The 21,685-nt window shown below is 47.0% G+C and overlaps 1 protein-coding gene across 2 annotated transcripts in view; it reads left to right on the top strand.

Annotated features, from left to right (window-relative positions):
* Positions 1–21,472, top strand: part of LRP8 (LDL receptor related protein 8) — a 79,009-nt gene extending 57,537 nt beyond the window's left edge. The window contains exons 9-19 of one of the 2 annotated variants that reach the window (XM_023515105.1): positions 811–985; positions 3,011–3,238; positions 5,324–5,442; positions 5,682–5,821; positions 7,182–7,323; positions 8,249–8,401; positions 9,217–9,441; positions 12,562–12,630; positions 16,325–16,497; positions 17,521–17,697; positions 19,977–21,472. In XM_023515105.1, the coding sequence (XP_023370873.1) occupies positions 811–985; positions 3,011–3,238; positions 5,324–5,442; positions 5,682–5,821; positions 7,182–7,323; positions 8,249–8,401; positions 9,217–9,441; positions 12,562–12,630; positions 16,325–16,497; positions 17,521–17,697; positions 19,977–20,015 (1,640 nt within the window). In that variant the 3' untranslated portion in view covers positions 20,016–21,472. The remainder of the gene's footprint in view (positions 1–810; positions 986–3,010; positions 3,239–5,323; positions 5,443–5,681; positions 5,822–7,181; positions 7,324–8,248; positions 8,402–9,216; positions 9,442–12,561; positions 12,631–16,324; positions 16,498–17,520; positions 17,698–19,976) is intronic. The other variant, XM_012807192.1, reaches the window with a different exon arrangement.
* Positions 21,473–21,685: the final 213 nt, after the last annotated feature.

The raw sequence follows: 21,685 nt of genomic DNA, 5'->3' as shown, positions 1-21,685 counted from the left end.
AGTCTGGCAGCTGGCATCAAGGTATGTTGGGGGTGAGTGATGAGGCAGGACGGAGCTGGGGGCTGCACTGCAGAAGGCCTTCAGTGCAGGCCTAAGGAGGAAATGGGGAGTCACAAAAGATTGGGGGGGAGTTTATGTCCAATAAAAAGAATAAAATCCTGTTACGAATGGCATTCTGCACCTTAGGCTTTTATACTCATGATTTCATCTGCTCTGACCTATGAAGTAGGAATTATCACCCCTATTTTTTAGGAAAATGAGGTATCACCTGGCAAACCAGTGGCAGAGTCTTGGTGTCCAGACTCCCTGCTTCTGGCACTGACCCTTTCTGGTTTTTGTTTGTTTCTTTCTTTTATAGAGTCTTACTTTGTCACCCTGGTAGAGTGCTGTGTCATCACAGCTCACAGCAACCTCCAACTTCTGGGCTGAGGCAATTCTCTTAGTTTGGGTTAATTATAATTACCCTTTAGGGTTATAATCAGGGGAGCTAATGTGTACAAAGTACTTAGCTCAGTGCCTGTACATTTTTTTTTTTTTGAGACAGAGTCTCCCTTTATTACCCTTGGTAGAGTGTGGTGGCATCACAGCTCACAGCAACCTCCAACTTCTGGGCTGAGGCGATTCTCTTGCCTCAGCCTCCTGAGTAGCTGAGACTACAGGTGCCTGCCACAATGCCCAGCATTTTTCTGTTGCAGTTTGGCCGGGCTGGGTTCAAACCAGCCACCCTCGGTATATGGGGCCCGCACCCTACTCACTAAGCCACAGGTGCTGCCCTGCTCTGACTCTTTCTCTCTCTTGGCCTCTCGACAGCTGGCAGGAGCCCGTCCCTAATCTTCACCAACCGGCATGAGGTGCGCAAGATAGACCTGGTGAAGCGGGACTACTCACGCCTCATCCCCATGCTCAAGAACGTGGTGGCACTAGATGTCGAAGTTGCCACCAATCGGATCTACTGGTGTGACCTCTCCTACCGTAAGATTTACAGGTGAGTGGCCTGTGCCCTGCAGCCAGACATGGGAGTGGGAGGGACGAGTGGCTGATAGATGAGTAGAGGAAGGATGTCCTCTGCCTCTGGTGTTTCTAGACAGAGTCGGGTCTTGGGAACCGGTGCAGGATCACAGTGGATATGGACTGGGCCAGCCTAGGCTGAGGGCTTTGTTGGGTGAGCAGCTTTGAGTCCCAAACACCCGGACTTTGTCTGGCCTCTGGCGGCCCACTGGGGAACTGCAAGACACGGGAACTATTCAGCCAGCACAGGAAGAAAGAAACCTCCATCTCTAGGGAGGACTTTCAAGGCAGCTCACTTATCTGTGTTTAGGATCTGGGGACTCAGAGATGACTCAGATATGGCCCCTGCGAGGGGATCCCAATCATAACATAATGAAATCCACTGTGATGATTATGACAGAAAGAACAGGGGAGGGCACTGACCCAATCTGGGGGTCTGGGACATCTTCCTGGAGGGCACTTCGCTCTCACTGTGACACCATAGCCAGGGGACTTTTGTGCTTGGGGAGCTCTTCACACACTTGAGTGTTCTCTTAGGTTTTTCTCAGGTGCTTCCAGCCTGCCTCCCCGCATGTCCGGACTCCCTTTGGGTAGTCACGTCTTTTCTTTGTCCTGAGATTCACTTGGCAAGACTGCCAATGACTAGGAAATGGGAGACACTGAGTCACTGCTGGAAGGTGATGGGTGGATGGGTGGGCCAGTGAGCAAATCCACCAGGTGCTGCTCTCTGACAACCGGATTCCTAGATTCCTACCTCCCCTAACACAGACGACACGCTCAGTTCACACTTGCACACCCAGAAAAGCTACAGCTGCGCCTGTCTAGCAGGTGTGACTGAAAGAGGCAAAATTTGATTAAAATCAGACTAAACATGGGGCTGAAGGAGGCGGAGTCTAAGTTCACTCCCAGGTTAATTTGAGGAGTTTCAGGTTTCTAGCTGGGGAGGTTTCACAGACAGTGGTGCTGCCCTCTGAGCTGGAACACACCGGTGGAGGATTGGGGTCAGCGTGTGCAGTCTGTCTGTTTGGCTGAGGGGAGGGAAATGGGGTGAGCAGTTGTGGACATGAGGAGGTCAAGGTGTCCATGGGACATCCAAGGGAGGGGAGTGGTAGGCTTTGCAGTCTGAAAGTTAAGAGAGTTGTCAGGATTGGAGAGTCACGGATGGTAGTGGGCACTGTGGAACTAATTACTCTGAAAGAGTATGAAGAGTAGAAGACCATTGGGAAAATAGCATGTGGGAAGTGACGTCCTGCCCATGTCCCCTCCCGAGTGTCTACTGTGTTACTGGTCCCTTCTCTCCATTCTCACCAACATAACCTTCTCCAGGCCCTTATCTCTCCCCTGGAGGTTGTAATAACCTCCTAACCAGGTCTTTCCCTTCCCTCTCCTTCCAGCCCATCCATTCCACTGATGCTGCAGTGATCAGACACGCCTATTTGGCTGGGTCCTCTGACCTGCCAAGTCCCATTCCCACCCCTTACCCCAGGATAAAACCCTATTTGTTTAGCATGGCGCTCAGAGCCTGTTGGGGTGCAGTCCTTGTGCATATTTCTAGTCTTACATCTCACATGCCCAGCTCTGCCCCACTGGACATCTCACTATTCAAGAACATACTACCCCAGGGCATTTGCATGTGCTGTTCCCTTTGCCTGAATGGGCTTTCTGTCCTTCAGGGCTCAGCTACAAAGCCTTCTCCCACCCTGCAGGATGATGTGATCTCCATGTCTCTGTCGCCATAGCCTCTAATGCTTCCTGTAATCCTACAGTATTATATCTGACTGTAGGTATCTGTCCCCCACAGCTCCTCCAGGGTAGAGACTGACTTATTCAAGCCTGTGTCCCTACCCTGGCGACCCAGGGAATGTTTTGAATGAAAATTAGCCAAGTTCCTTTAAAATCCACTGCCATGGGCCAGAAGGAAGAGAGAGAGGGGAAGGGTGGTGCACAGACATTCCAGATGGGCGCATGGGCCCATCCACGGCCATCTCTGGTTTCTCCTAAGTGCCTACATGGACAAGGCCAGTGACCCAGCAGAGCAAGAAGTCCTCATTGACGAGCAGCTGCACTCCCCCGAGGGCCTGGCAGTGGACTGGGTCCACAAGCACATCTACTGGACGGACTCAGGCAATAAGACCATCTCAGTGGCCACAGTGGACGGTGGCCGCCGATGCACCCTCTTCAGCCATAACCTCAGCGAACCTCGGGCCATCGCTGTTGACCCCCTGCGAGGGTGAGTAACCCCACCTTGACCTCCCCATTTTCTCAGCATAGGTGCTCAGTCCTCTTGTCTGTCACATGAGCTATCTTCAGGGCTCTGGAAGGTTCTAGGGTGCTCAGGCTCCGGCCATGAGGAAGAAAGCCTGTGCCCTCATCCTATTAATCCCTGAGCAAGGGGTTTTGGGGCATTGGTGACCAGAGTTCTATCTGGACTCTCCCTCTCACTGATTTTATCAGAGAGTCAGAGCATCTAAAAGCAGGTGGATCTCTAGAGAGTGCCCAAAGAAACTTCTTGGGGAGGAAACCCATCCTCAGGACGCTGCAGGGGCAGCTGGCAGCTGCTCACATACTTCCAGAGACAGAGAGCTCATTACTTTCCAGAGGGCCTGTTTCATTAGGGGGCAGCTCTTCCCATTAGAAGAGTGATTTTCAACCGGTGTGCCATGGCACATGGGTATGCCATGAGAGAACCTTAGGTGTGCTGTGAAAATTTGTAAAGGTTGTTAATTAAATTATTTTTCAAAGAAGTTCAAAGCACAGTGTGTATATTCCTTTTGTTAACTCTTCTTTTTGGATCAACATAATTTAAATGTGCAACAGAAGTTTAACTCTAGGTTCAAGTATGCCATGAGTTAAAAAAAAAAAGGTTGAAGGTTGAAAAACACTGCACTCGAAGGTGGCTTTTCCCCTCTCATAATTCCAAATCTGTCTTCCTGTAACTTCCTCCATTGGCCTCCCTGCCCTGTAGGGACAGCCAGCAAAATTTGCAGACCGAGATCACTGGGCCTGCCCTGCTCCTGCCTGCCCACCCCCATCAGTCTTGGGGCCTCTCATCCCCTGCTTAGGAATTCTGAGCAGAACAGGACCCCGCTTCTCAATAGTGGGAATATCTTGAGAAAGCCTAAGGTTTTTAGCATTTGTGTCCGTGTAAACTTTACCAGTCACCAGCTTCTTCCTGCTGCTGTGTCCTTAACTGTTACATAAAGATAAGAAAACTCTCTTCTTCCAAAGATCATCACACCAGACCAAAGCTGCTGGTAAGAGGAGTGGCCTATGAGAGGGTGTGCGAGGGCTTGGGAAGCGCCTGGCAGCTGCCATTTACTGGGGTGTGGCAGGTGTTCCCAGTCCAGTGGAAGGACTGGAACCTTCTAGTTGAGCTCCCACATCAGTCCCATTCCCTGTCTGCTCTCATGCGCACTCTGCCCCCCAAACCATATAGTTATGCCCAGCCCAACCCTAGTGTACTGTGGATCTGTCAGGGTCCCAGCTAGAGACCCACCTCATATTCAAACCAAGGTAACTGGAGGAGGGTTTAATAAAGAGACTATTTACAAAGAAGTGGGCAAACTCTGATGTACAGTGTTGACTCAGTAACAGGGACCGCTATAGCCCTGGTAGGTCTAAGGGGACGGGGCAGGGAGGGCTGGCCAAGTTAGGAGGATCATCACTTTCTTTTCTGTAAACCAGGAAAGAGGCCGGGCGAGATGCCTCACACCTGTAAATCCAGCACTCATGGAGGCCGAGGCAGGTGGATTGCCTGAGCTCAGGAGTTCCAGACCAGCTTGAGCAAGAGCAAGACCCCATCTCTATTGAAAATAGAAAAACTAGCAGGGCATTGTGGCAGGCTCCTGTAGTCCCAGCTACTCGGAAGGCTGTGGCAGGAGGCTTGAATCTAAGAGTTTGAGAATGCTGTGAGCTATGACGCTACAGCACTCTACCAAGGGCAACAAAATGAGACTCTGTCTCAACACACACACACACACACACACACACACACACAGAGGAAAGAAAGCGTTGACTGGGGGCCCTTCCCACACTGAAATTCTAAGCGTCCTAAGTAGGGGAGACGGGCTCACAGGCTGTTCAGCTGAGGCTGAGTGGACTCTCAGGAGACAGAGATTCTCTTTAGTTCTCAGATGAGATGAGGGCAAAAGTGCCTGCTAATTCTGAGCTTTTATGGTGCCCAAGGATTTCAGAGGTCTTCCCAGTCCCCACCAAGCATGATCCTCAACTCCTCAGTGGGTCATTGAGCCCTGTGACTTGGCCACCCTAATCATGTCTCCAGCAATAAGTGAAATGGGATTCTTTTGTCTTTTAGGTTCATGTATTGGTCTGACTGGGGATACCAGGCCAAGATTGAGAAGTCTGGGCTCAACGGTGCGGACCGGCAAACACTCGTGTCAGACAACATCGAATGGCCCAATGGAATCACCCTGGGTGAGCCCTTCTTTTCCTGGGTTGCGAGGCTATTCTAGCACCTGATCCTGACCACCAACCAGGACTCCAGGGGTCTCATTTCTGGGTCCCCTTATGGTGCTATTGATCCCTGATGGTTGCCCTAAGCTGCCTCCGTGTGAGGGCTGTAAGTGTGGGCAGGAAGGGGTACAGAGGAGCAGTGCTCCAGGCCCAGGTCCTAGGTTTATGGCCTGATCCATCCTCCCCTCTTCCCTCCCAAGACTTGCTGACCCAGCGCTTATACTGGGTAGACTCCAAGCTCCACCAGCTGTCCAGCATCGACTTCAGTGGGGGCAACAGGAAGGTGCTGATTTCCTCCACTGACTTCCTGAGCCACCCTTTTGGGATAGCTGTGTTTGAGGTGAGTCCCGAGAGGGGAGGGATGGCCCCACGAGGAGGTGGAAGCCAAGAAAAGCCTTGTTCAAATAGAGCTACTCCCTGAGACTTGTCCAAATGCAACAAGGAAACCAGCTGACTCTTTTGCAAATAGTGTGTGAGCTGCCTGCACACAAAGGCTTGGCGGCCCTCGTCTGCCTGGGAGCCTTGCCCGTGGTGTCCTCCCAGGCCCCCATCTCAGAGCACTTCTCATAGGGGAGTTGCTAGGCAGGTATGTTTCCTCTCTCTGCCCTCAGCACCCAGGGCCGTGCCACATACACGGAAAGTCCCCAGTACAGGGAGGAAGGGGAGGAGTATACATTTCCATTTACTGCAGAAAATGGCCTGAGAGATACCATTCAATCTAGCACTCTTATGCTGACCTTATGACCCCGGGGTTATAGAAGTGAATCGGACAGTATTTCAGTCCTCAAGGAGTTCCCAGGAAGGAGAGGAATCAAGACCTCTGACCCTAACGACCTTTCTCTTCGCGGAATGAGGAAGCCAAAACCAACCAAGGTCTCACACAGTCACCTCTTCCCCGAAATTAACTCTGCCACCAAGGGGAGGGAAAGCAAGGGGCCAATGGTCTGTGATGGGCACTGGCAGTAACTGCTTGGAGCAACATCACCCAGCACCGCTCCAAAATTGTGGGCAAAGCTCCATCTCTAAGTCCATCCCCCCCAAATGTATGGTGTGTGCGTGTAAAGTATGTGTATATATAAATGCATCAGGGTAAGAGTGGGCATGCCTACATGTGCTGGTGCTTATGAGTGTAAGTGTGCACACCAGTGTGCACTGAGACTGCTTATTGAGGTACAAGTGTGCCTTCGTGTGTACAGGTGAACACTTAAGTGTGTCCTGGATCTGCGTATGAGGATGCAGCGTCGTTCCTGTAAATGTGGGTTTGCTACAGCGGGGCATCTAGGCTTATGTGGACTCATACCCGTGCATGCCCAGAAGCCGTAGGGGGCCCAGCAGGGGATCACAGCCCTTGTAGCGCCACATCCTCTCCAGTCTGGCTCCTGGGCCCCAGTGATGGTAATGGCCATAAAGATCCAGCTTCAGGGTTCTGCTGGGCTCCAGGAAGGAGGCTCAGCCAAGCACTACTGAGTAGCTTTGTGGCCTCAGACCAAAACACAGAATCACTGAATAATGCTCTAAGACAGAGGAGAACCAGGGAAGCGTACATCACAGATCAGAGCCTGAGAGTCCCACTGTGGGCAGTATAGTTCAGAGGAGATCTGGGGGGCAATTCTTATGGCTGTGGGTTGGGGCTGAGCCTGCAGGTTGAAGTCGTGGGTTTAGCTTCTAGGCCTCCCATCCTCTGCATCTGTACCCCACAGGACAAGGTGTTCTGGACAGACCTGGAGAACGAGGCCATTTTCAGTGCCAATCGGCTCAATGGCCTGGAAGTCTCCATCCTGGCTGAGAATCTCAATAACCCACATGATATTGTCATCTTCCATGAGCTGAAGCAGCCGAGAGGTGAGCCATCTCTGGTCCTGGGCCCCGGGTCCCTGCCTGTGTCCTCTCCCTCCATGTCACAGCTCAGCATCCCCGGGGGTGACAGCAGCAGTCCCTTTTGTTAGCAGATGCTCTGTCACCATGGATTTCATCTCATTTTACCTTAAGATCTTTGTGAGACAAGGCTAGGTATAAATGAACATAGAAATGTCTGATTTTTGCCAATCCCGCAAAGTGTGTGGATATGCCTCTTTTAACAGACGAGGAAGCTCAGAGAGGCAAAATAATGTTAGCAGGTAGCAGAACTAATACCTGAGCTCAGGTCCGTCTGGTTCTAAAGTTCCTTCTGGTGTGATACATTGCGTCTCATCATTTTGCAGTCGTATGTGGTATAAGCTAATGTGTGCTAGGGCCGTATAATAAGGCAGCTTGTAGGCTGGGAATAGAGTCCAGGAATCCTACCACAAAGGTGTCCCCTCCTCTACCTCTAGGGTATACTGTGTTTACTTCCAACTATAACTGAGGTGTCAGCGGCCAGGGTGAAGGTGAGAAAGCAAAGGAGAGTAAGGAGATAGAAGATCAGTCCTGTTTCTAGAGGTAGAAGTCTAAATGAGAGGCATAGCTGGGGTAGTGGGGGCAAAACCCACGGGCTGTGGGTGCAGGAGTCCTCCGTTTAAATTGTCTCTAAAATTCCTGGAGATCTAATTTTGCCAAGTTTATTCTCTGTGAGCCCAGGTGTCTTCATCTGTCAATCTAGGACCTAAAACCCACCTCAGGATTCAGTGAGAGCGTAGGGCTAAAACACCAGGCACAGCGCTGGATGGATGGTGCTCAGTGAAAAGTAGAAGAAAAGCCTTTTGAGCAAGCCAAGTGAGAGAGCCATCCTCAGGAGGCAGGAGACCTGGCGTGTCCCGTCTGTGCCCCACCTGTCTCTCTCTGCCATTAGCTGCAGATGCCTGTGAGCTGAGTGCCCAGCCTAACGGCGGCTGTGAGTACCTGTGCCTTCCTGCTCCTCAGACCTCCAGCCACTCTCCTAAATACACGTGTGCCTGTCCTGACACAATGTGGCTGGGTCCAGACATGAAGAGGTGCTACCGAGGTAAGCAGAGCTTCCTGAAGAGGCAGGGGGTGTCTGTGGCAGTGCCAGACCCTACCCCCTTGGCTTCGGGCCCCAGTAGGCTCCTGGTTTTCCTTCCTCTTCTCTGGCTACTTACCACCTTTGCAGGCTCCTCTTTTTCACCCTTCTTAAATGCTCACGACCCCAGATCTTTCCGAGGATTTCTCTTCTCACTCCCAAGAAAAACATGCACATATACATAAAACATTTTAAATTCAGTTTCAAGGAATTTCTGAACCCCTTGGAAACCTCAGGTTAAGAACCCTTAGGCTTCAGTTACTCTTCATATGCAGATAACTTGCCTATTCCTTACTTAATACACTACACAGACACGCTTTTGCAATATGATCGGTCTCACCCTTATAGTTACTACTTTAACCACATAATTAAATACATTCATTTCCTAATTTGAGGACAGCCAAGGCCTTTCATTTGAACTTACATCTGTTTTACCCTGGTTCAACGGTTTAAAGTGGAGTAAGAATTTAAACCTAATGGGATAACAATATGAGTGTAAAATTAGATGAGTATGAATTCCCTTCCAGTCTTTTACAGTAGTCTTGCCCACACCTAATTCTATAGTATTGTTTTAATGACTTGTCTTTATTGAATCAAAGTGAAGGGCTTAGAATCCAGCCAAAGAAAATACCATAGGGGTATTAGGAAAGGCTTCCCAGCAGTGGCATTTGAGCTAAGCCATGAGGCTGAGTTCCTAAGTATAACTCAGAGGCAATAACTTAGGCACTAAAGCAACGAGATTCTCTGTCCAAGTGACCTCCATGGTATTTCCCCTCCAGCACCTCAGTCTACCTCAACTACGACGTTAGCCTCTACCACGCCGGGGACAGTACCTGCCACCACAAGAGCCCCTGGGACCACCGTCCACAGCCCCACCTACCAGAACCACAGCACAGAGACACCAAGCCTGGCAGCTGCGGTCCCAACCTCAGTTAGTGTCCCCAGGGCTCCCAGCATCATCCTGTCTACCCCAAGCCCTGCAACCAGCAACCACTCCCAGCACTGTAAGGAATGAATTCTGCATTCTTTCGTGACATGGGAGGGGTCCTAGGGAAGCCAGCATGGGGGGATATGTGGGAAATGAAGACCATCCCAGAGCCAGGTACTCTGTATCTCGGAGGAGGAAGCAGGCAAGGTCCAGTGCCAGCCTGCGACTCAGACCTCTCAGCTGCCCCTGCCTATGGAGGGCCCGGAGGAAGCCACATCATATCTCTGAGCTTCCATTTCCCCTCCTACAAAGTGGAAATAATAATAACCCTTCCCAATCTGCTTCTCAAGATTGCCCTGGGAGACAAGGCAGGCAGAGTTCCCGGGGGTGCTCACACACGGCCTCTGCCGACTCTGGGCTATGTGCGTATGTGGTTTCAAGAGTTACTAGGTGTTCATGAGGAGGTGTTCTCAGGTTTGGGAAGCTCCGGTCTCAGTTCCCGGCAGCCCTTGAAATCTCCCCAGATAGCAGTCCCCACAACTGTGATCTGCTTGTGTTTCTTTCCAAACCCTGGTAGGAAAATAATTAAGTTCACCACGTAAATCATTGGGAGCAGTAATTGTCACTGCTAGAAATGTTCTATCTCATTAACTAGCAAATACCTTTTTAATTGAGTTACCTGCCAGGGGGAGTTTATTTAAAAGGATAAACTATCTTTTAAATTTTCTCCTGTACGTGGATGGCCTAGAAACCAAGCAGTTTGGCAGCACCTTTCTGATTGGGCTGTTTTGCCAAGGGAAACTGGATTTTCAGAGTGGAGCACTTACTCCCAAGTCTGCAGAGCCAGGTGAATTCCAGTTCTGCTTATCTCAGGGCAGAGCCTCATTCAGCCTTTCCCCACTGGCTTCATGATGCTCTAGGTTTTAATATTGCTGTCCAGTGTTTGCTGTGGCCCCAGACTGAGAGGCCAGCAGCATCTCCAGTTAGCTCTGTACAGAGAGCAGCTCTTTTCTCCCCCTGACAGTTAGATCCCCTTGGAGTCACAAGGAGAAACAGACACATTGAGAGAACAAGATTGGGGCCATTGCCAGGGTACAGTCATGTCCTTACTTAGAGCAAATGTAGATGACAGCTTCTCTTCCCACCTCAGAGGGCTGTTGGGAGGACCCCAGGGAGAAGGCTTTCTAAACTATAAAGTGCTGTACAAATGCTATAATGAAGATGGCTGCAAGAGTGAGAAAGACAACACAGCACATGCTTTAAAAAATACAGGATAGGTTGGGAATGGTGGCTCCTTCCTGTAATCTCAGCACTTTGGAAGGCGTATACAGGAGGAGTGCTTGAGGCCAAGAGTTCAAGACTAGCCTGGGCCACATACTGAGACCCTATCTCTAACAAAAAAAAAAAAAAATTAAATTAAATTAGCTGGGCTTGGTGGTGTGCACCTATAATCCTAGCTATGGAGGCTGAGGTGGGAGGATCACTTGAGCCCAGGAATTCGCGGTTGCAGTGAGCTATAATCATGCCACTGCACCCTTGCCTGGGCAACAGAGCAAAATCCTGTCTCAAAAAAAATACATACACACACAGTAGGGTATGCCAAAAAATGTATCACATTTTAAAGAAAAAAATTGTACTAAGTTTGTAATACTCAAGTTACACTTGACTTCTACATTTACAAGAGGTGCTCAATGTGACTTGTGTTCAACTTTTGTTATTGGTGTGTATTGAGTATTACAATTTTAGTATATACGTATATGTATATACCGTGTTTCCCTGAAAATAAGACACTGTCTTATATTTATTTTTTCTCAAGAGGACACACTAGGGCTTACTTTCAGGGGATGTCTTATTTTTATTAAGTATAATACAACAATCTACATTTATTCAGATTCAGTTAAGTCATCTTCTTCTGGAACCTGACAGGGGTAGCTGACCTTGTTGGTGGGGCTGGCACTAGTGATGCGTGAACTCCTTTCCCCAGCTGTTCACATGTGCACAATAGGATGCCTGGGACCATAGTTACCACATGTGCACCTGTGCAAGTGCGAACGGCTCTGAGAAAGGAGCTGTGGCAGATAAAAAGTATTCCAGTCTTCCTTACCACTCTGCCCTGAAATACTGGGCGTGGCTTTGCAGATATGCTATCTGCATAGCCACACCCACCACTCGGTCTTATTATGGGGTAGGGCTTATATTTAACAAATGCATAGAAATCCTGCTAGGGCTTATTTTTTGGGAAGGTCTTATTTTTGGGGAAACATGGTATATACGGTGTATTTTCCAAGCACTTCTCAGTTTAGAATATGCTTTTACATATTGAATTTTTAATTAGGCCTCACAACAACCCCTATCCTACTCTCCACCCTCTTCGAATTAGTAAACATTGTGTCAGGCACTGTGCCAAGCATTTTATATGAATTAATCCTCATCATATCACTAGGAGGTAGATAATATCATCACCCCCAGTTTACTGATAAAGAAGTATAATACAACATGTGTTTATAATACACAACTCACCCAAGGTCACACGTGGAGTGAGCAGCAGAGCTGGAATTTGAATTCAGGAAGGCTGATGCGGAAGCCTGTGTTCTTGATTCCCCTGTATTATACTACATCCCACTTAAGTTACTTATGAAAAATACACTGATATGCAGGTTGACAGCACCAAAAACAACATTGGCAAAGTACTGGCTGGAAAAGATGAATGACCTAGTCTGTCAGCGGCAGAAACCCTAAGTGCTCATGGATCTTGCCATGTGCAGCCCCCAGCTTCCTACTACCATGACTCCATGGGAAGGGTATGGACTTGGTTTGTGAGTCCTGTGTTCAAGTCCCAGATCTGCCACATATCTGTGAGTCCCCAAATCCTTCAGGAAGACTCAGTTTCCCCCATCTGTGAAATGGAGATAACCTCTGTCCTATTTGTCTCACTGGAGTTTTGATAGGATATGAAAAGACTGAAGTTTTTTTTTTTTTTTGGCTGGGGCTGGGTTTGAACCCACCACCTCCGGCGGGGTCCTACCCTTTTGAGCCACAGGCGCCACCCGGAAAGACTGAGGTATTAAGCACTCGACAGGCTCATCATTTTAGAATAAGGCTGAGAAGCACTTGGGTAGTTCTTACTGCTTGTAGCTGACAAGGCCTTGGACTCACAGCAATGAAGCATCATTCTGCAAACGTTTGTGTTTTGCAGATGGGAACGAAGGTGGTAAGATGGGCTCCACAGTCACTGCTGCTGTCATTGGGATCATCGTACCCATAGGTGAGTGTGGCCCCAAGTTACTGGGGAGAGAAGAGAGACCCTGGCCAGGCCTGGAGGAAAGCACAAAAGATAGAAAACCTGGCATAGAGACCTGACCCCTGACTTCTGCCCAAGCAGCCTGCCTGCCCACCCCCCAGTCCTTATATGCTTTCTTAGCCTGGCACACAGGGCTTTCAGGATCTGGCCCCAGGTGACCATCCAGGCACAACTGCCATCCCCCCTCATTCATACTCATTCATACTCTACACTCCAGCCATGTGAAAGTGCTACGGTATGTTCCCTGGGGAAAGGGCTGATGTCTGTCTTACCACTGTCCCCACCTCCTAGGAAGGAAATTACATTTTTATGGAATTAATTAGTAGAACTGCTTGCTGTCCCTTTAATAGGTCATGCTGTCCTGCTTTCTTTGTGTTTGGTTTTCGACAAACATTTATCAAGCAGCTACTATGTGCCAAGCTCTATGATAAGGGAGAGAAGGTGTTTCAAGATGAGCAAGACAAGGTCCTGTCCCACAAAAGTTCATAGCAGTGGTTCTCAACCTTCCTAATGCCGCGACCCTTTAATACAGTTCCTCACGTTGTGGTGACCCCCAACCATAAAATTATTTTCGTGGCTACTTCATAACTGTAATTTTGCTACTGTTATGAATCGTAATGTAAATATCTGATATGCAGGATGTATTTAGACGACCTCTGTGAAAGGGTCGTTCAACCCCCAAAGGGGTCTCGACCCACAGGTTGAAAACCGCTGGTTTATAGGCTTGTTGGAAAGACAGTAACACAGAGATGTTTATTGTGACATGATAAATCCTAAGATTAAGCTGTATCATTGAGTTGAATGAAAGTGCTGAGGAGGCACCTAACTTTGGGGAGAGGGGACTTGGGCAGGGGGGTTTCCTAGCAGAAATGGCATTGGAGCTGAGTCAGCCAAGAGAAGGGTCAAGACCAATCTAAGTAGTGAAGATGGCACGAACAAAGCCAGGAACGGGGAATGGCACGGTGGGGTGGGGCCGGGCGGGTTTAGATCCAGAAGGAGTTCCATACGGCCGGAGTCTAACATTTGATCAAGACCTCGCAGAGAACCATGGGGGCTGGCTCCTCCTCTCTCACTCTGATGTTCACATAGTCTCCTATACATCCCGTCTCTCCTGCCAGGGTCATCCCTTGGCGGTATCTTTGAATTGTTCATTCGTAAGCTTATCTCCCTTGCTTGGTCGTCAGTACGCAAGGACAGAAACTCTGGGAATCCTCAACATGGTGATGAATTAGTGTGAATATCATTGGGCTCTTTGTGCCCATAGGGAAAACTTCTTCCCTGTCTTCCCTTAATTCAAGATGCTATGCCGAGTGGCAACAATGCAGGGAAAATAAGATAAAGATTTCAAGAGCTTTCAGTCTTTAATCAGACTAAGCATAAAGAAGCCATCCAAGGTAGATGTTAATATATATTATAATATGCTATAATAGAGACGTATTAGATCTAGATGCAGGCTAAGGCCCAGGATTCCTGGGGAGAAAGTGAAGGAAAGGTAATTAATTACAGGGAACTTGCGGTGCTTCTGGAGAAGTGGCATTTGAATTGGCCTTGAAAGTTTTCACCACCAAAGGTGATAGTGAGACTATCATTTCAGGTTTATTTTGAGTGGAGTGGGAGAAAGACAAATCTCCCCCTTTCTCACCATCCTATGCTCTGTGGAAAGAGACGCGTGTGTGCTGTTTTGCTGAAATAGCTCACTCTGATATAATCAATGTTTGAAATTTCTGCTCATCTGAGAGGTGAAAGATGAATAATGTTTCCCTGATATTTCTCTTTGAGACAGAATAGGTTTTCATAAGATTGTTGGCTATTTATTTACATTTTATCCTTCACGAATTGTCTGTTCACAGTCTTTTCTGATTTTTCTGCTGGCTACCTTATTCTTACTTGTAGAAATATTTATACATAATGAATATTAAACCTCTACAATATAGGTTACAAATATTTTCTCCCAGTCTGACACTTGATTTTAAAATTTGTTCATGGTATCTTTTGCCATGCATAAATTTAATTTTTTTTTTTTTTTAGAGACAGTCTTATTTTGTTGCCCTGGATAGAGTACTGTGGTGTCACAGCGCACAGCAACCTCCAGCTCTTGGGCTTATATAAATTTAATTTTTAAGTTCAGATCTGTCAATCTTTTGTTTTAATGATTTCCAGGTTTTGTGTCTGACTTAGGAAGGCTTGTCTCATGCTAAACTATTAAAATATCTCCCAATATTTTCTCCTGCTACTTTAAACTTTATTTAGTATTTAGGTATTAATCCATTTGGAATTTATTTTCGAGTATCATGTGAGGTAGAGTTTTTTTGTTGTTTTTTTGGGGGGGTGGAGACAGAATTTTATCTTGTCACATCATAGCTCACAGCAACCTCAAACTCCTGGGCTCAGTAATTCTCTTGCCTCAGCCTCCCAAGTAGCTACAGCTACAGGCCCCGCCCTAGGCCCCGACAATGCCGGCTAGTTTTTTTTGGGACAAGATCTCACTTTTGTTCAGGGTGGTCTGGAACTCGTGCGCTCAAGCAATCCACCTGCCTTGGCCTCCCAGAGTGGTAGGATTACAGGTGTGAGCCACCATGCCTGGCCAGACTATCTTGAATGTGTTCTCGTTCCATTTTGTTTTCTAATTAGGTCTTGCTAATGAAAAAGAAAGCAGATCATCTTTTATGTTGTTGATTCTTGACTGACTAAAATTATTTCCAATAGTTTTCCACTTGCTTGTGTAAGATTTTCTAAACAGAAAAATAGTTGTAAATAATAGCAGTTTGGTTTCTTCCTTTCCTGTATTTATACCCTTAAATGTGTTTCGGGCCTTAACTGTATTGCGGTGATCTCCAAGACAGTAAATAGTAGCAGTGATAACAGGTATTCTTGCCTCGTTCCTCCTTTTAATGGTTATTATGACTATAATCTTACTAAAACAGAAATGCTCTCTATAGCATCCTAGACAAGGGGTTCTCCAGCCTCCACTTGAAGGCTCAGAGTGGTCACTTACTACCTTACAAAGCTGCTTGCCCCATTTTTGCAGAGCTCCTTTGGAGAGAGACTCTTCATTTTTTTACTCATTCATTTGTTCTAACTCAGAGCCCGTGTTGCCCTGTTGTGTTCCCTTGTAGAGATGCTCCCCTTCTGGCGGAGTCCTCCCTTTGGAAAGAAACATCCCACCCACCCCCATCTCACTCTCCACCCCACCCCATCCCACTCTCCACTCCCTAGTTTTGAGAACATTAAGGTTTAGAGATATCCAAGAAAACAGTAGCTTTAGAGTAAAGATATGGTAAAAACAAAAAACAAAAAACAAAAACCCTCATCAATTCATTCAGGACCTTACTGAGCACCTGCTGTGCTGGGCACTGACCATAAGGGATAAAAGAGACACAATCCCTGCCCCCAAAGGGCTCAGGCCAGTGGTGGATACAGATACATAAAGTTAGATGCTGTGCCCAGAGCATTTGGGGAAAGACTTCACGTCTCAGCTGGATCTTAAACAATAGCAGGAAGGGATGAGAGAAGGACTTCCAAGGAGCAGGAAAAGAACAGGCAGAAACAGAACCTGAGGTGTGAGGGGCAGTAAGTTGGAGAGGTGGCGGGATGTGCACCAGGTCTGGGCAATGGCTAGGGCCGCTGCAAGTCCTGCGTCATGTGTCCCTTCCTCCAGCGGTAATAGCCCTGCTGTGCATGACTGGCTACCTGATCTGGAGAAACTGGAAGCGGAAGAACACCAAGAGCATGAATTTTGACAACCCGGTATACAGGAAAACAACAGAAGAAGAAGATGAAGACGAGCTCCATATAGGGAGGACGGCTCAGATTGGCCATGTCTACCCTGCAGTAAGTTTTTCTTGCTGGGAGAATTCCTGCCATTCTATCCTTCTCCCTCCCATCATCCTTCCCTCCCTGCTTTCCTTCCTTTCTTCCTTCTTTCTTCCTTCCTTCCTTCCTTCCATCCATCCATATTTCCTTTCTCAAACATTTACCAAGAACCTACCATGCACCAGGTACTCACCCCTGGGGAACACGGAGATGCTGGGGCAGGTGGTTGGGGTGAAAGGGTATCAGGACCACCCTACACCTAGAGGCTCTTCTTGGTAGTTAAGAAGCCAGATATCTTTCTTTTTGCTGAGTTAGTTTTAAGAACATTTGGCCAGGAAGGATGACTGTGACCATTTAATTCAAATGTATTCGTTTCAAAGCTGTATTCCACTTGTGTGCCAAGCTCCACATTGGATACCAAGTGTTCAAAAGTAAATAAGGAATGTACTTGGCTCCCGGGGAGCTGGTGGGGAGTTAGAGATACTAACATACAGTTGAACAACTCTGTGCTGTGTGGCGTGGTGGAAGCTCAGGAGTCCCCTCTTCTAGGAAGCTCTCCCTTGCTTACTTTGTTGTCCCACAGTCCCCTCGGCACCTGTCACACAACAACAGCTTCTCTTTTACTTAGTGGTCTCCCCAGTAGACTGTGAAATCCTTCAGGGAAGAATTGTCTGATTAAATCTGTTTTCCTGGTGCCTAGCCCAGCATAGCTCGCATCCAACAAACATTTGTTGAACAACTACTATGGAAACATCGACTCGGGAGCTATTAATTCTGTCTGAGAAACCAGGCAAGGAATACCTCACAGAGAGGGTGACATATGAACTGTGTCCTTGAAAGGATTAATAGCAGTTTTTTAGGTAGAGAAGGAAGGAAATGCATTCTAGACAGATGCATGTACAAAGCCTTACAGGCACAGCAGACCATGGTTTGTTGGGGGAGCAAGGACCACGAAGTGGCTATAGCAGGTGTCATTGATGTATAGCAGAGTCAGGGGGCTGAGTGTGACCTCAGAGGTCATCCAGTCCATCCCCCTGTCAGGCAATCAGCAGCTTTGATCGCCCACTGTGGGCAGAGCCCTGTCTTGGGGAGACCAGAGAACTGGAAGACCCAGCCCCTGCCCTCAAGGAGCTTTTTGTCTTGCCGGGGGAACCAAGGTCACAGCTGCACCAACTCCCGAAGAACCCTCTTTCCGAGCTGCCTGTCGTCAAGTGCAAGGTAGGGCAGTGCCATGCTAAGTCTGAGGGGCTGGTGAGTGACGGCATGAACCCAGGCAGGTGCAGCCAACCCTAGAAGGCTTTCTGGTTTTGGAAGGCTGCAGATTGTAAGCTGGGTGTCGGGGCAAAGAGGAAACGTGGGTTAGTCACAGACCAAGGAGATGGCATGTGAAAGAAAGTGACTGAGTGTGGGGCAGGGCAGACACAATTGCTACTGAAGCAAATCGTTCTTGAAGGGGAGCCAAGGGAAAAGAAGTTGAACAAGTGAGGAGGGTTAGCAGAGGCCTCGAGGATCCTTAACCTCGGCCAGTTCAAGGAAATAGTTGCTTAATGGATTTTTTAAGATCAGAGGGGCTGCAATGGAAGAAGCATTGAACTTGGAATAAGAAGATGACTTCCGGTTCCGCCATTCCTCAGCTCTGGGATCTTAGTCACTTCTCTCTGCTCACTTTTATTTGTCAGATGAGGATAATAACCCCCGTGCTGTCTGCCTTCTGAGTTAATGATGTCCAAGTGGGATAGCACACATGAGAGCACTTTGTGAATTACAAAGCACTCCGCACGTGTAAAGAGGCATTATTTCCAGAGAGGGAAAATAACTCAGGGGCAGTTCCTCCTATTGAGTCTAAAGCAAGTAATGAGCTCTTGCCAGTTGCAGAGAAATCGTGTAATAAAGGAAATCAACATTTAGTGAGGATTTAGACCCCTGTTACGTCTCAGACACGTTTCTCAGTGTTCTCCATACATTTTCCCATTTAATCTTCGTAGTAACCTTACTGAGGTGATATTATTAGCCCCATTTTGCAGATGAAGAAACTGAGATTCATAGAAATTGAATAACTTGCCTAAGGTCATAGCCAGGAAGTGGCAGAACTAGAATTGAAACTCCAGTCTGTATGTACACAAAAGCCATGCTCCTTCCATTATATCATGGGGTAAGTAGCCTTGCAGCTCTGGAAATCAGTATTCTCAACAACCTGTCCTCTCCTCGGTCCCTTTCTCAGGTAGCTCTACCATCGCTGCTGACGCCTATCTTTGGCCTAGAGATCTGTCTTGGAGAGAATGGGAGGGTGGCGGGACTAAAATAATGTAGTTTCAAATAGCTATGCTTGTGGACCATGACCATGGCGTTCATAAAAAAACCCACAGATAACCCAAAGATGACTTGAAAGGCAGTGGAATTACTTTTCACCCAATGTAGAACGTCCAGAGATGGAAGGTACCAACTCTGGTTCTATCTTATGCTGGTTGGGTTGATGTATAGTCTTGTGGGCCCTATGTGGTGTTAGGTACTATATTAAACACTCCATGGGCTTTATTTATCTCATGTGGTTCCCCAACAGCCCTACGAGGTAGGTCCTGTTATTTGACAGATGATAAAACTAAGGCTCAGAGAAATGAAGTGGCTACCCCAAATTCACATCGCTGTGAGAAAGGTACTGAAACTAGGGTCTGTCCAGAGGAGAGTATCCAGGACATGGGAGAATGGCAAACGAGATTCCATCAGGACCAGTTAGGGAAAGTTAGACGTGTATCCTGGAGAAGAAAACAGAATGAAGGGAAGAAAATTCAAACAGCATCTGTAACTGTCAAGGGTTGTCCTAGGCAGAACTCTCTTTGAGTCTCAGAGATGGAATCAGGGAACATCAGAAGATAGAAAGAAACAGACTTCACATTAATGTAAGAAAGAATTTAAATCCACTGTTCTCAAGGGAATAGACTAGCTCAAAGGTTAGTGATCAGCCATTTGTGGCAGAGAGGAGTCTTACATGTAACGAATGACTGGGAAGTAGGGGTGAAGGAGAGGAGTGAATGTAGTTGACCTTCCATGCCTTCCGGTTCTGTTTAATCAGTTGGGAAGGTGCAGCACATACCTAATTGTGATTAGCATGCTAAAGACCAGTAGCTGGTAGGCTGGGATTGGATGTTTGCCAGCGTTGACTCACTGAAGTTGACCAAACCTAAAATCCTCTAACAGAGGATCAGTGACGTTTAGATCGCTGATGAAAAAACTACAGTTCTGTATTCACACAGACCTGGGATCGTATTTTAGTTCAGCCACTTGCTATGTGATCCGAAACAAATGTTACTTAAGTTCCTTGAGTTTCAGTTTTCTCATCTGTAAAATAAATATGATAAATCTTGTCTCTTGGGATAGTTGGAAGATTATGTGCAATAGGACCTATAAAGTAATAGCATGTCTGATACTTTGTCGATCGATACTCAATAAATGGTAGCTCCTATGGATCTGATGATGATTTCTTTGGTCTGTCTCCCCAGCGAGTGGCATTAAGCCTTGAAGATGATGGACTACCCTGAAGATGGGACCATCCCCTTCGTGCCTCCTGGAATTCAGTCCACGCACTACACTCTCTGGATGGTGTATGACTGGATGAATGGGTTTCTACATAAGGGTCTGTGTGAGTGTGTTTGCGTGTAATTTTTTTTTTTTAATTTATGTTGCGGAGAGGTAACCACAAAGTTATGATGAACTGCAAACATCCAAAGGATGTGAGAGTTTTTATATGTATAAAGTTTTATACACTTTTTAACTGGTTGCACTACCCATGAGGAATTCATGGAATGGCTACGGCAGAGTGACTAACACGATGTACATAACCAAATGGGGGCCGATGGTACAGTACCTTACTCATTTAGAAATTATATCTACAGAGGATGTTGATTTTGGGGGGGTGTTTTTTAGGTTTGGGGGTTTTGTTTTTTGTAAATAAGATGATTATGCTTTGTGGCTATCCATCAACATAAGTAAAAAAAGAAAAACCACTTCAACTCCCTCCCCCATTTAGATTATTTATTAACATACTTCAGAAATAAGATTAGTTCTATAAATAATTTAGAGAAGCGAGAGTATTTATTTTTGGTATGATTGGCCCACCATGCAGACTCCGTGTGTGTACACGAGCGTGTTTCTATGTGTACGTGTGTGTGTGATAGAGAGAGATCCATAGAGAAGAGGCACACCTCTGGCTGTTGTTCAAATACATAAAGATAAATTTATTTTAAAGCAGTCCACAAGAGGAGTATCCATAGTTTTCCAAGAAGACTTAGGAAGTTAGACTTAGAAAACATACCATGGTTTGTGCAAACATGTAGTGGGAAAGGCAGATCTTTTCACCTCTGGCTGTTCCTGAGACCCCAGTAAGTCAGGAAGAGCCACAGCTGCTGTGACTTCCACCTGGGCCTCTTGTCCTGGCTGAGGTCAGTGTAGAGACATTACACAGCGCCAGAGCTCTTGTGAGCTCAAGACAGAACAGGCCTAAACCTCAGCTCCTCTTTGTCTTAATGTTCCGCCGTTCAAGTACCTTCTTCAATTTCTTTCAGGACACTTGGGTTGAAACTTAACCCAGCTTAAACTAACTTAAGGTAGTTTCCTCTGAAACACCCAGAAGGGTGCTATCCTTATTTATAGAGCCAAGTGGAGATGTTTCCAGAACGGCCCAAGTTTATTCTGAGACATGCTGTGGATGAGGAGAAGGATGGTGGAGATTTTATTATATCTCTTATTTCTCCCTTCCCCTTACTCTCTGCCATTTCCTTTAGGTAGGGAAAACATTTTAAAGTAATAAATAGGTTTCTTATCATCATACATTCATGTAGATGAAACTAATTTTTGGCTTAAGTCAAAAAACCAGGCCAAACCTGAAGTCCTATTTGCGGGGGAAATGGCATACACAATATTATAGTATAATTGAATATATATGTTCGCACAGGAACTTGGTTAACTGCTTTGTAAATAAAAGGAAAAACTCTGGGTATATGTATAGATTTTTTTTTTTATTATGGACACCTTCTTTGCTTTTCCTGGGCTTTGGGGAGATGGGGAGAAGTGCTATTTTCTATTTGTGGAAACATAATCCTACAGTCCCAGAAGGAATTTAATCCCCAAGGACTTTCTCATCCAAAGGGTAGTATTTTCTTAACTCTGCTGCTCTGCTATTTCACTCCCACTACACAACCAAGGACAAGGT

Source organism: Otolemur garnettii, unplaced genomic scaffold, assembly GCF_000181295.1.
Source record: "Otolemur garnettii isolate 467f Iridium unplaced genomic scaffold, OtoGar3 scaffold00066, whole genome shotgun sequence".
Taxonomy (NCBI): Eukaryota; Metazoa; Chordata; class Mammalia; order Primates; family Galagidae; genus Otolemur; species Otolemur garnettii.
Note: the sequence above shows the minus strand (reverse complement) of the source record. Positions and strands in the feature narration are given on the sequence as shown.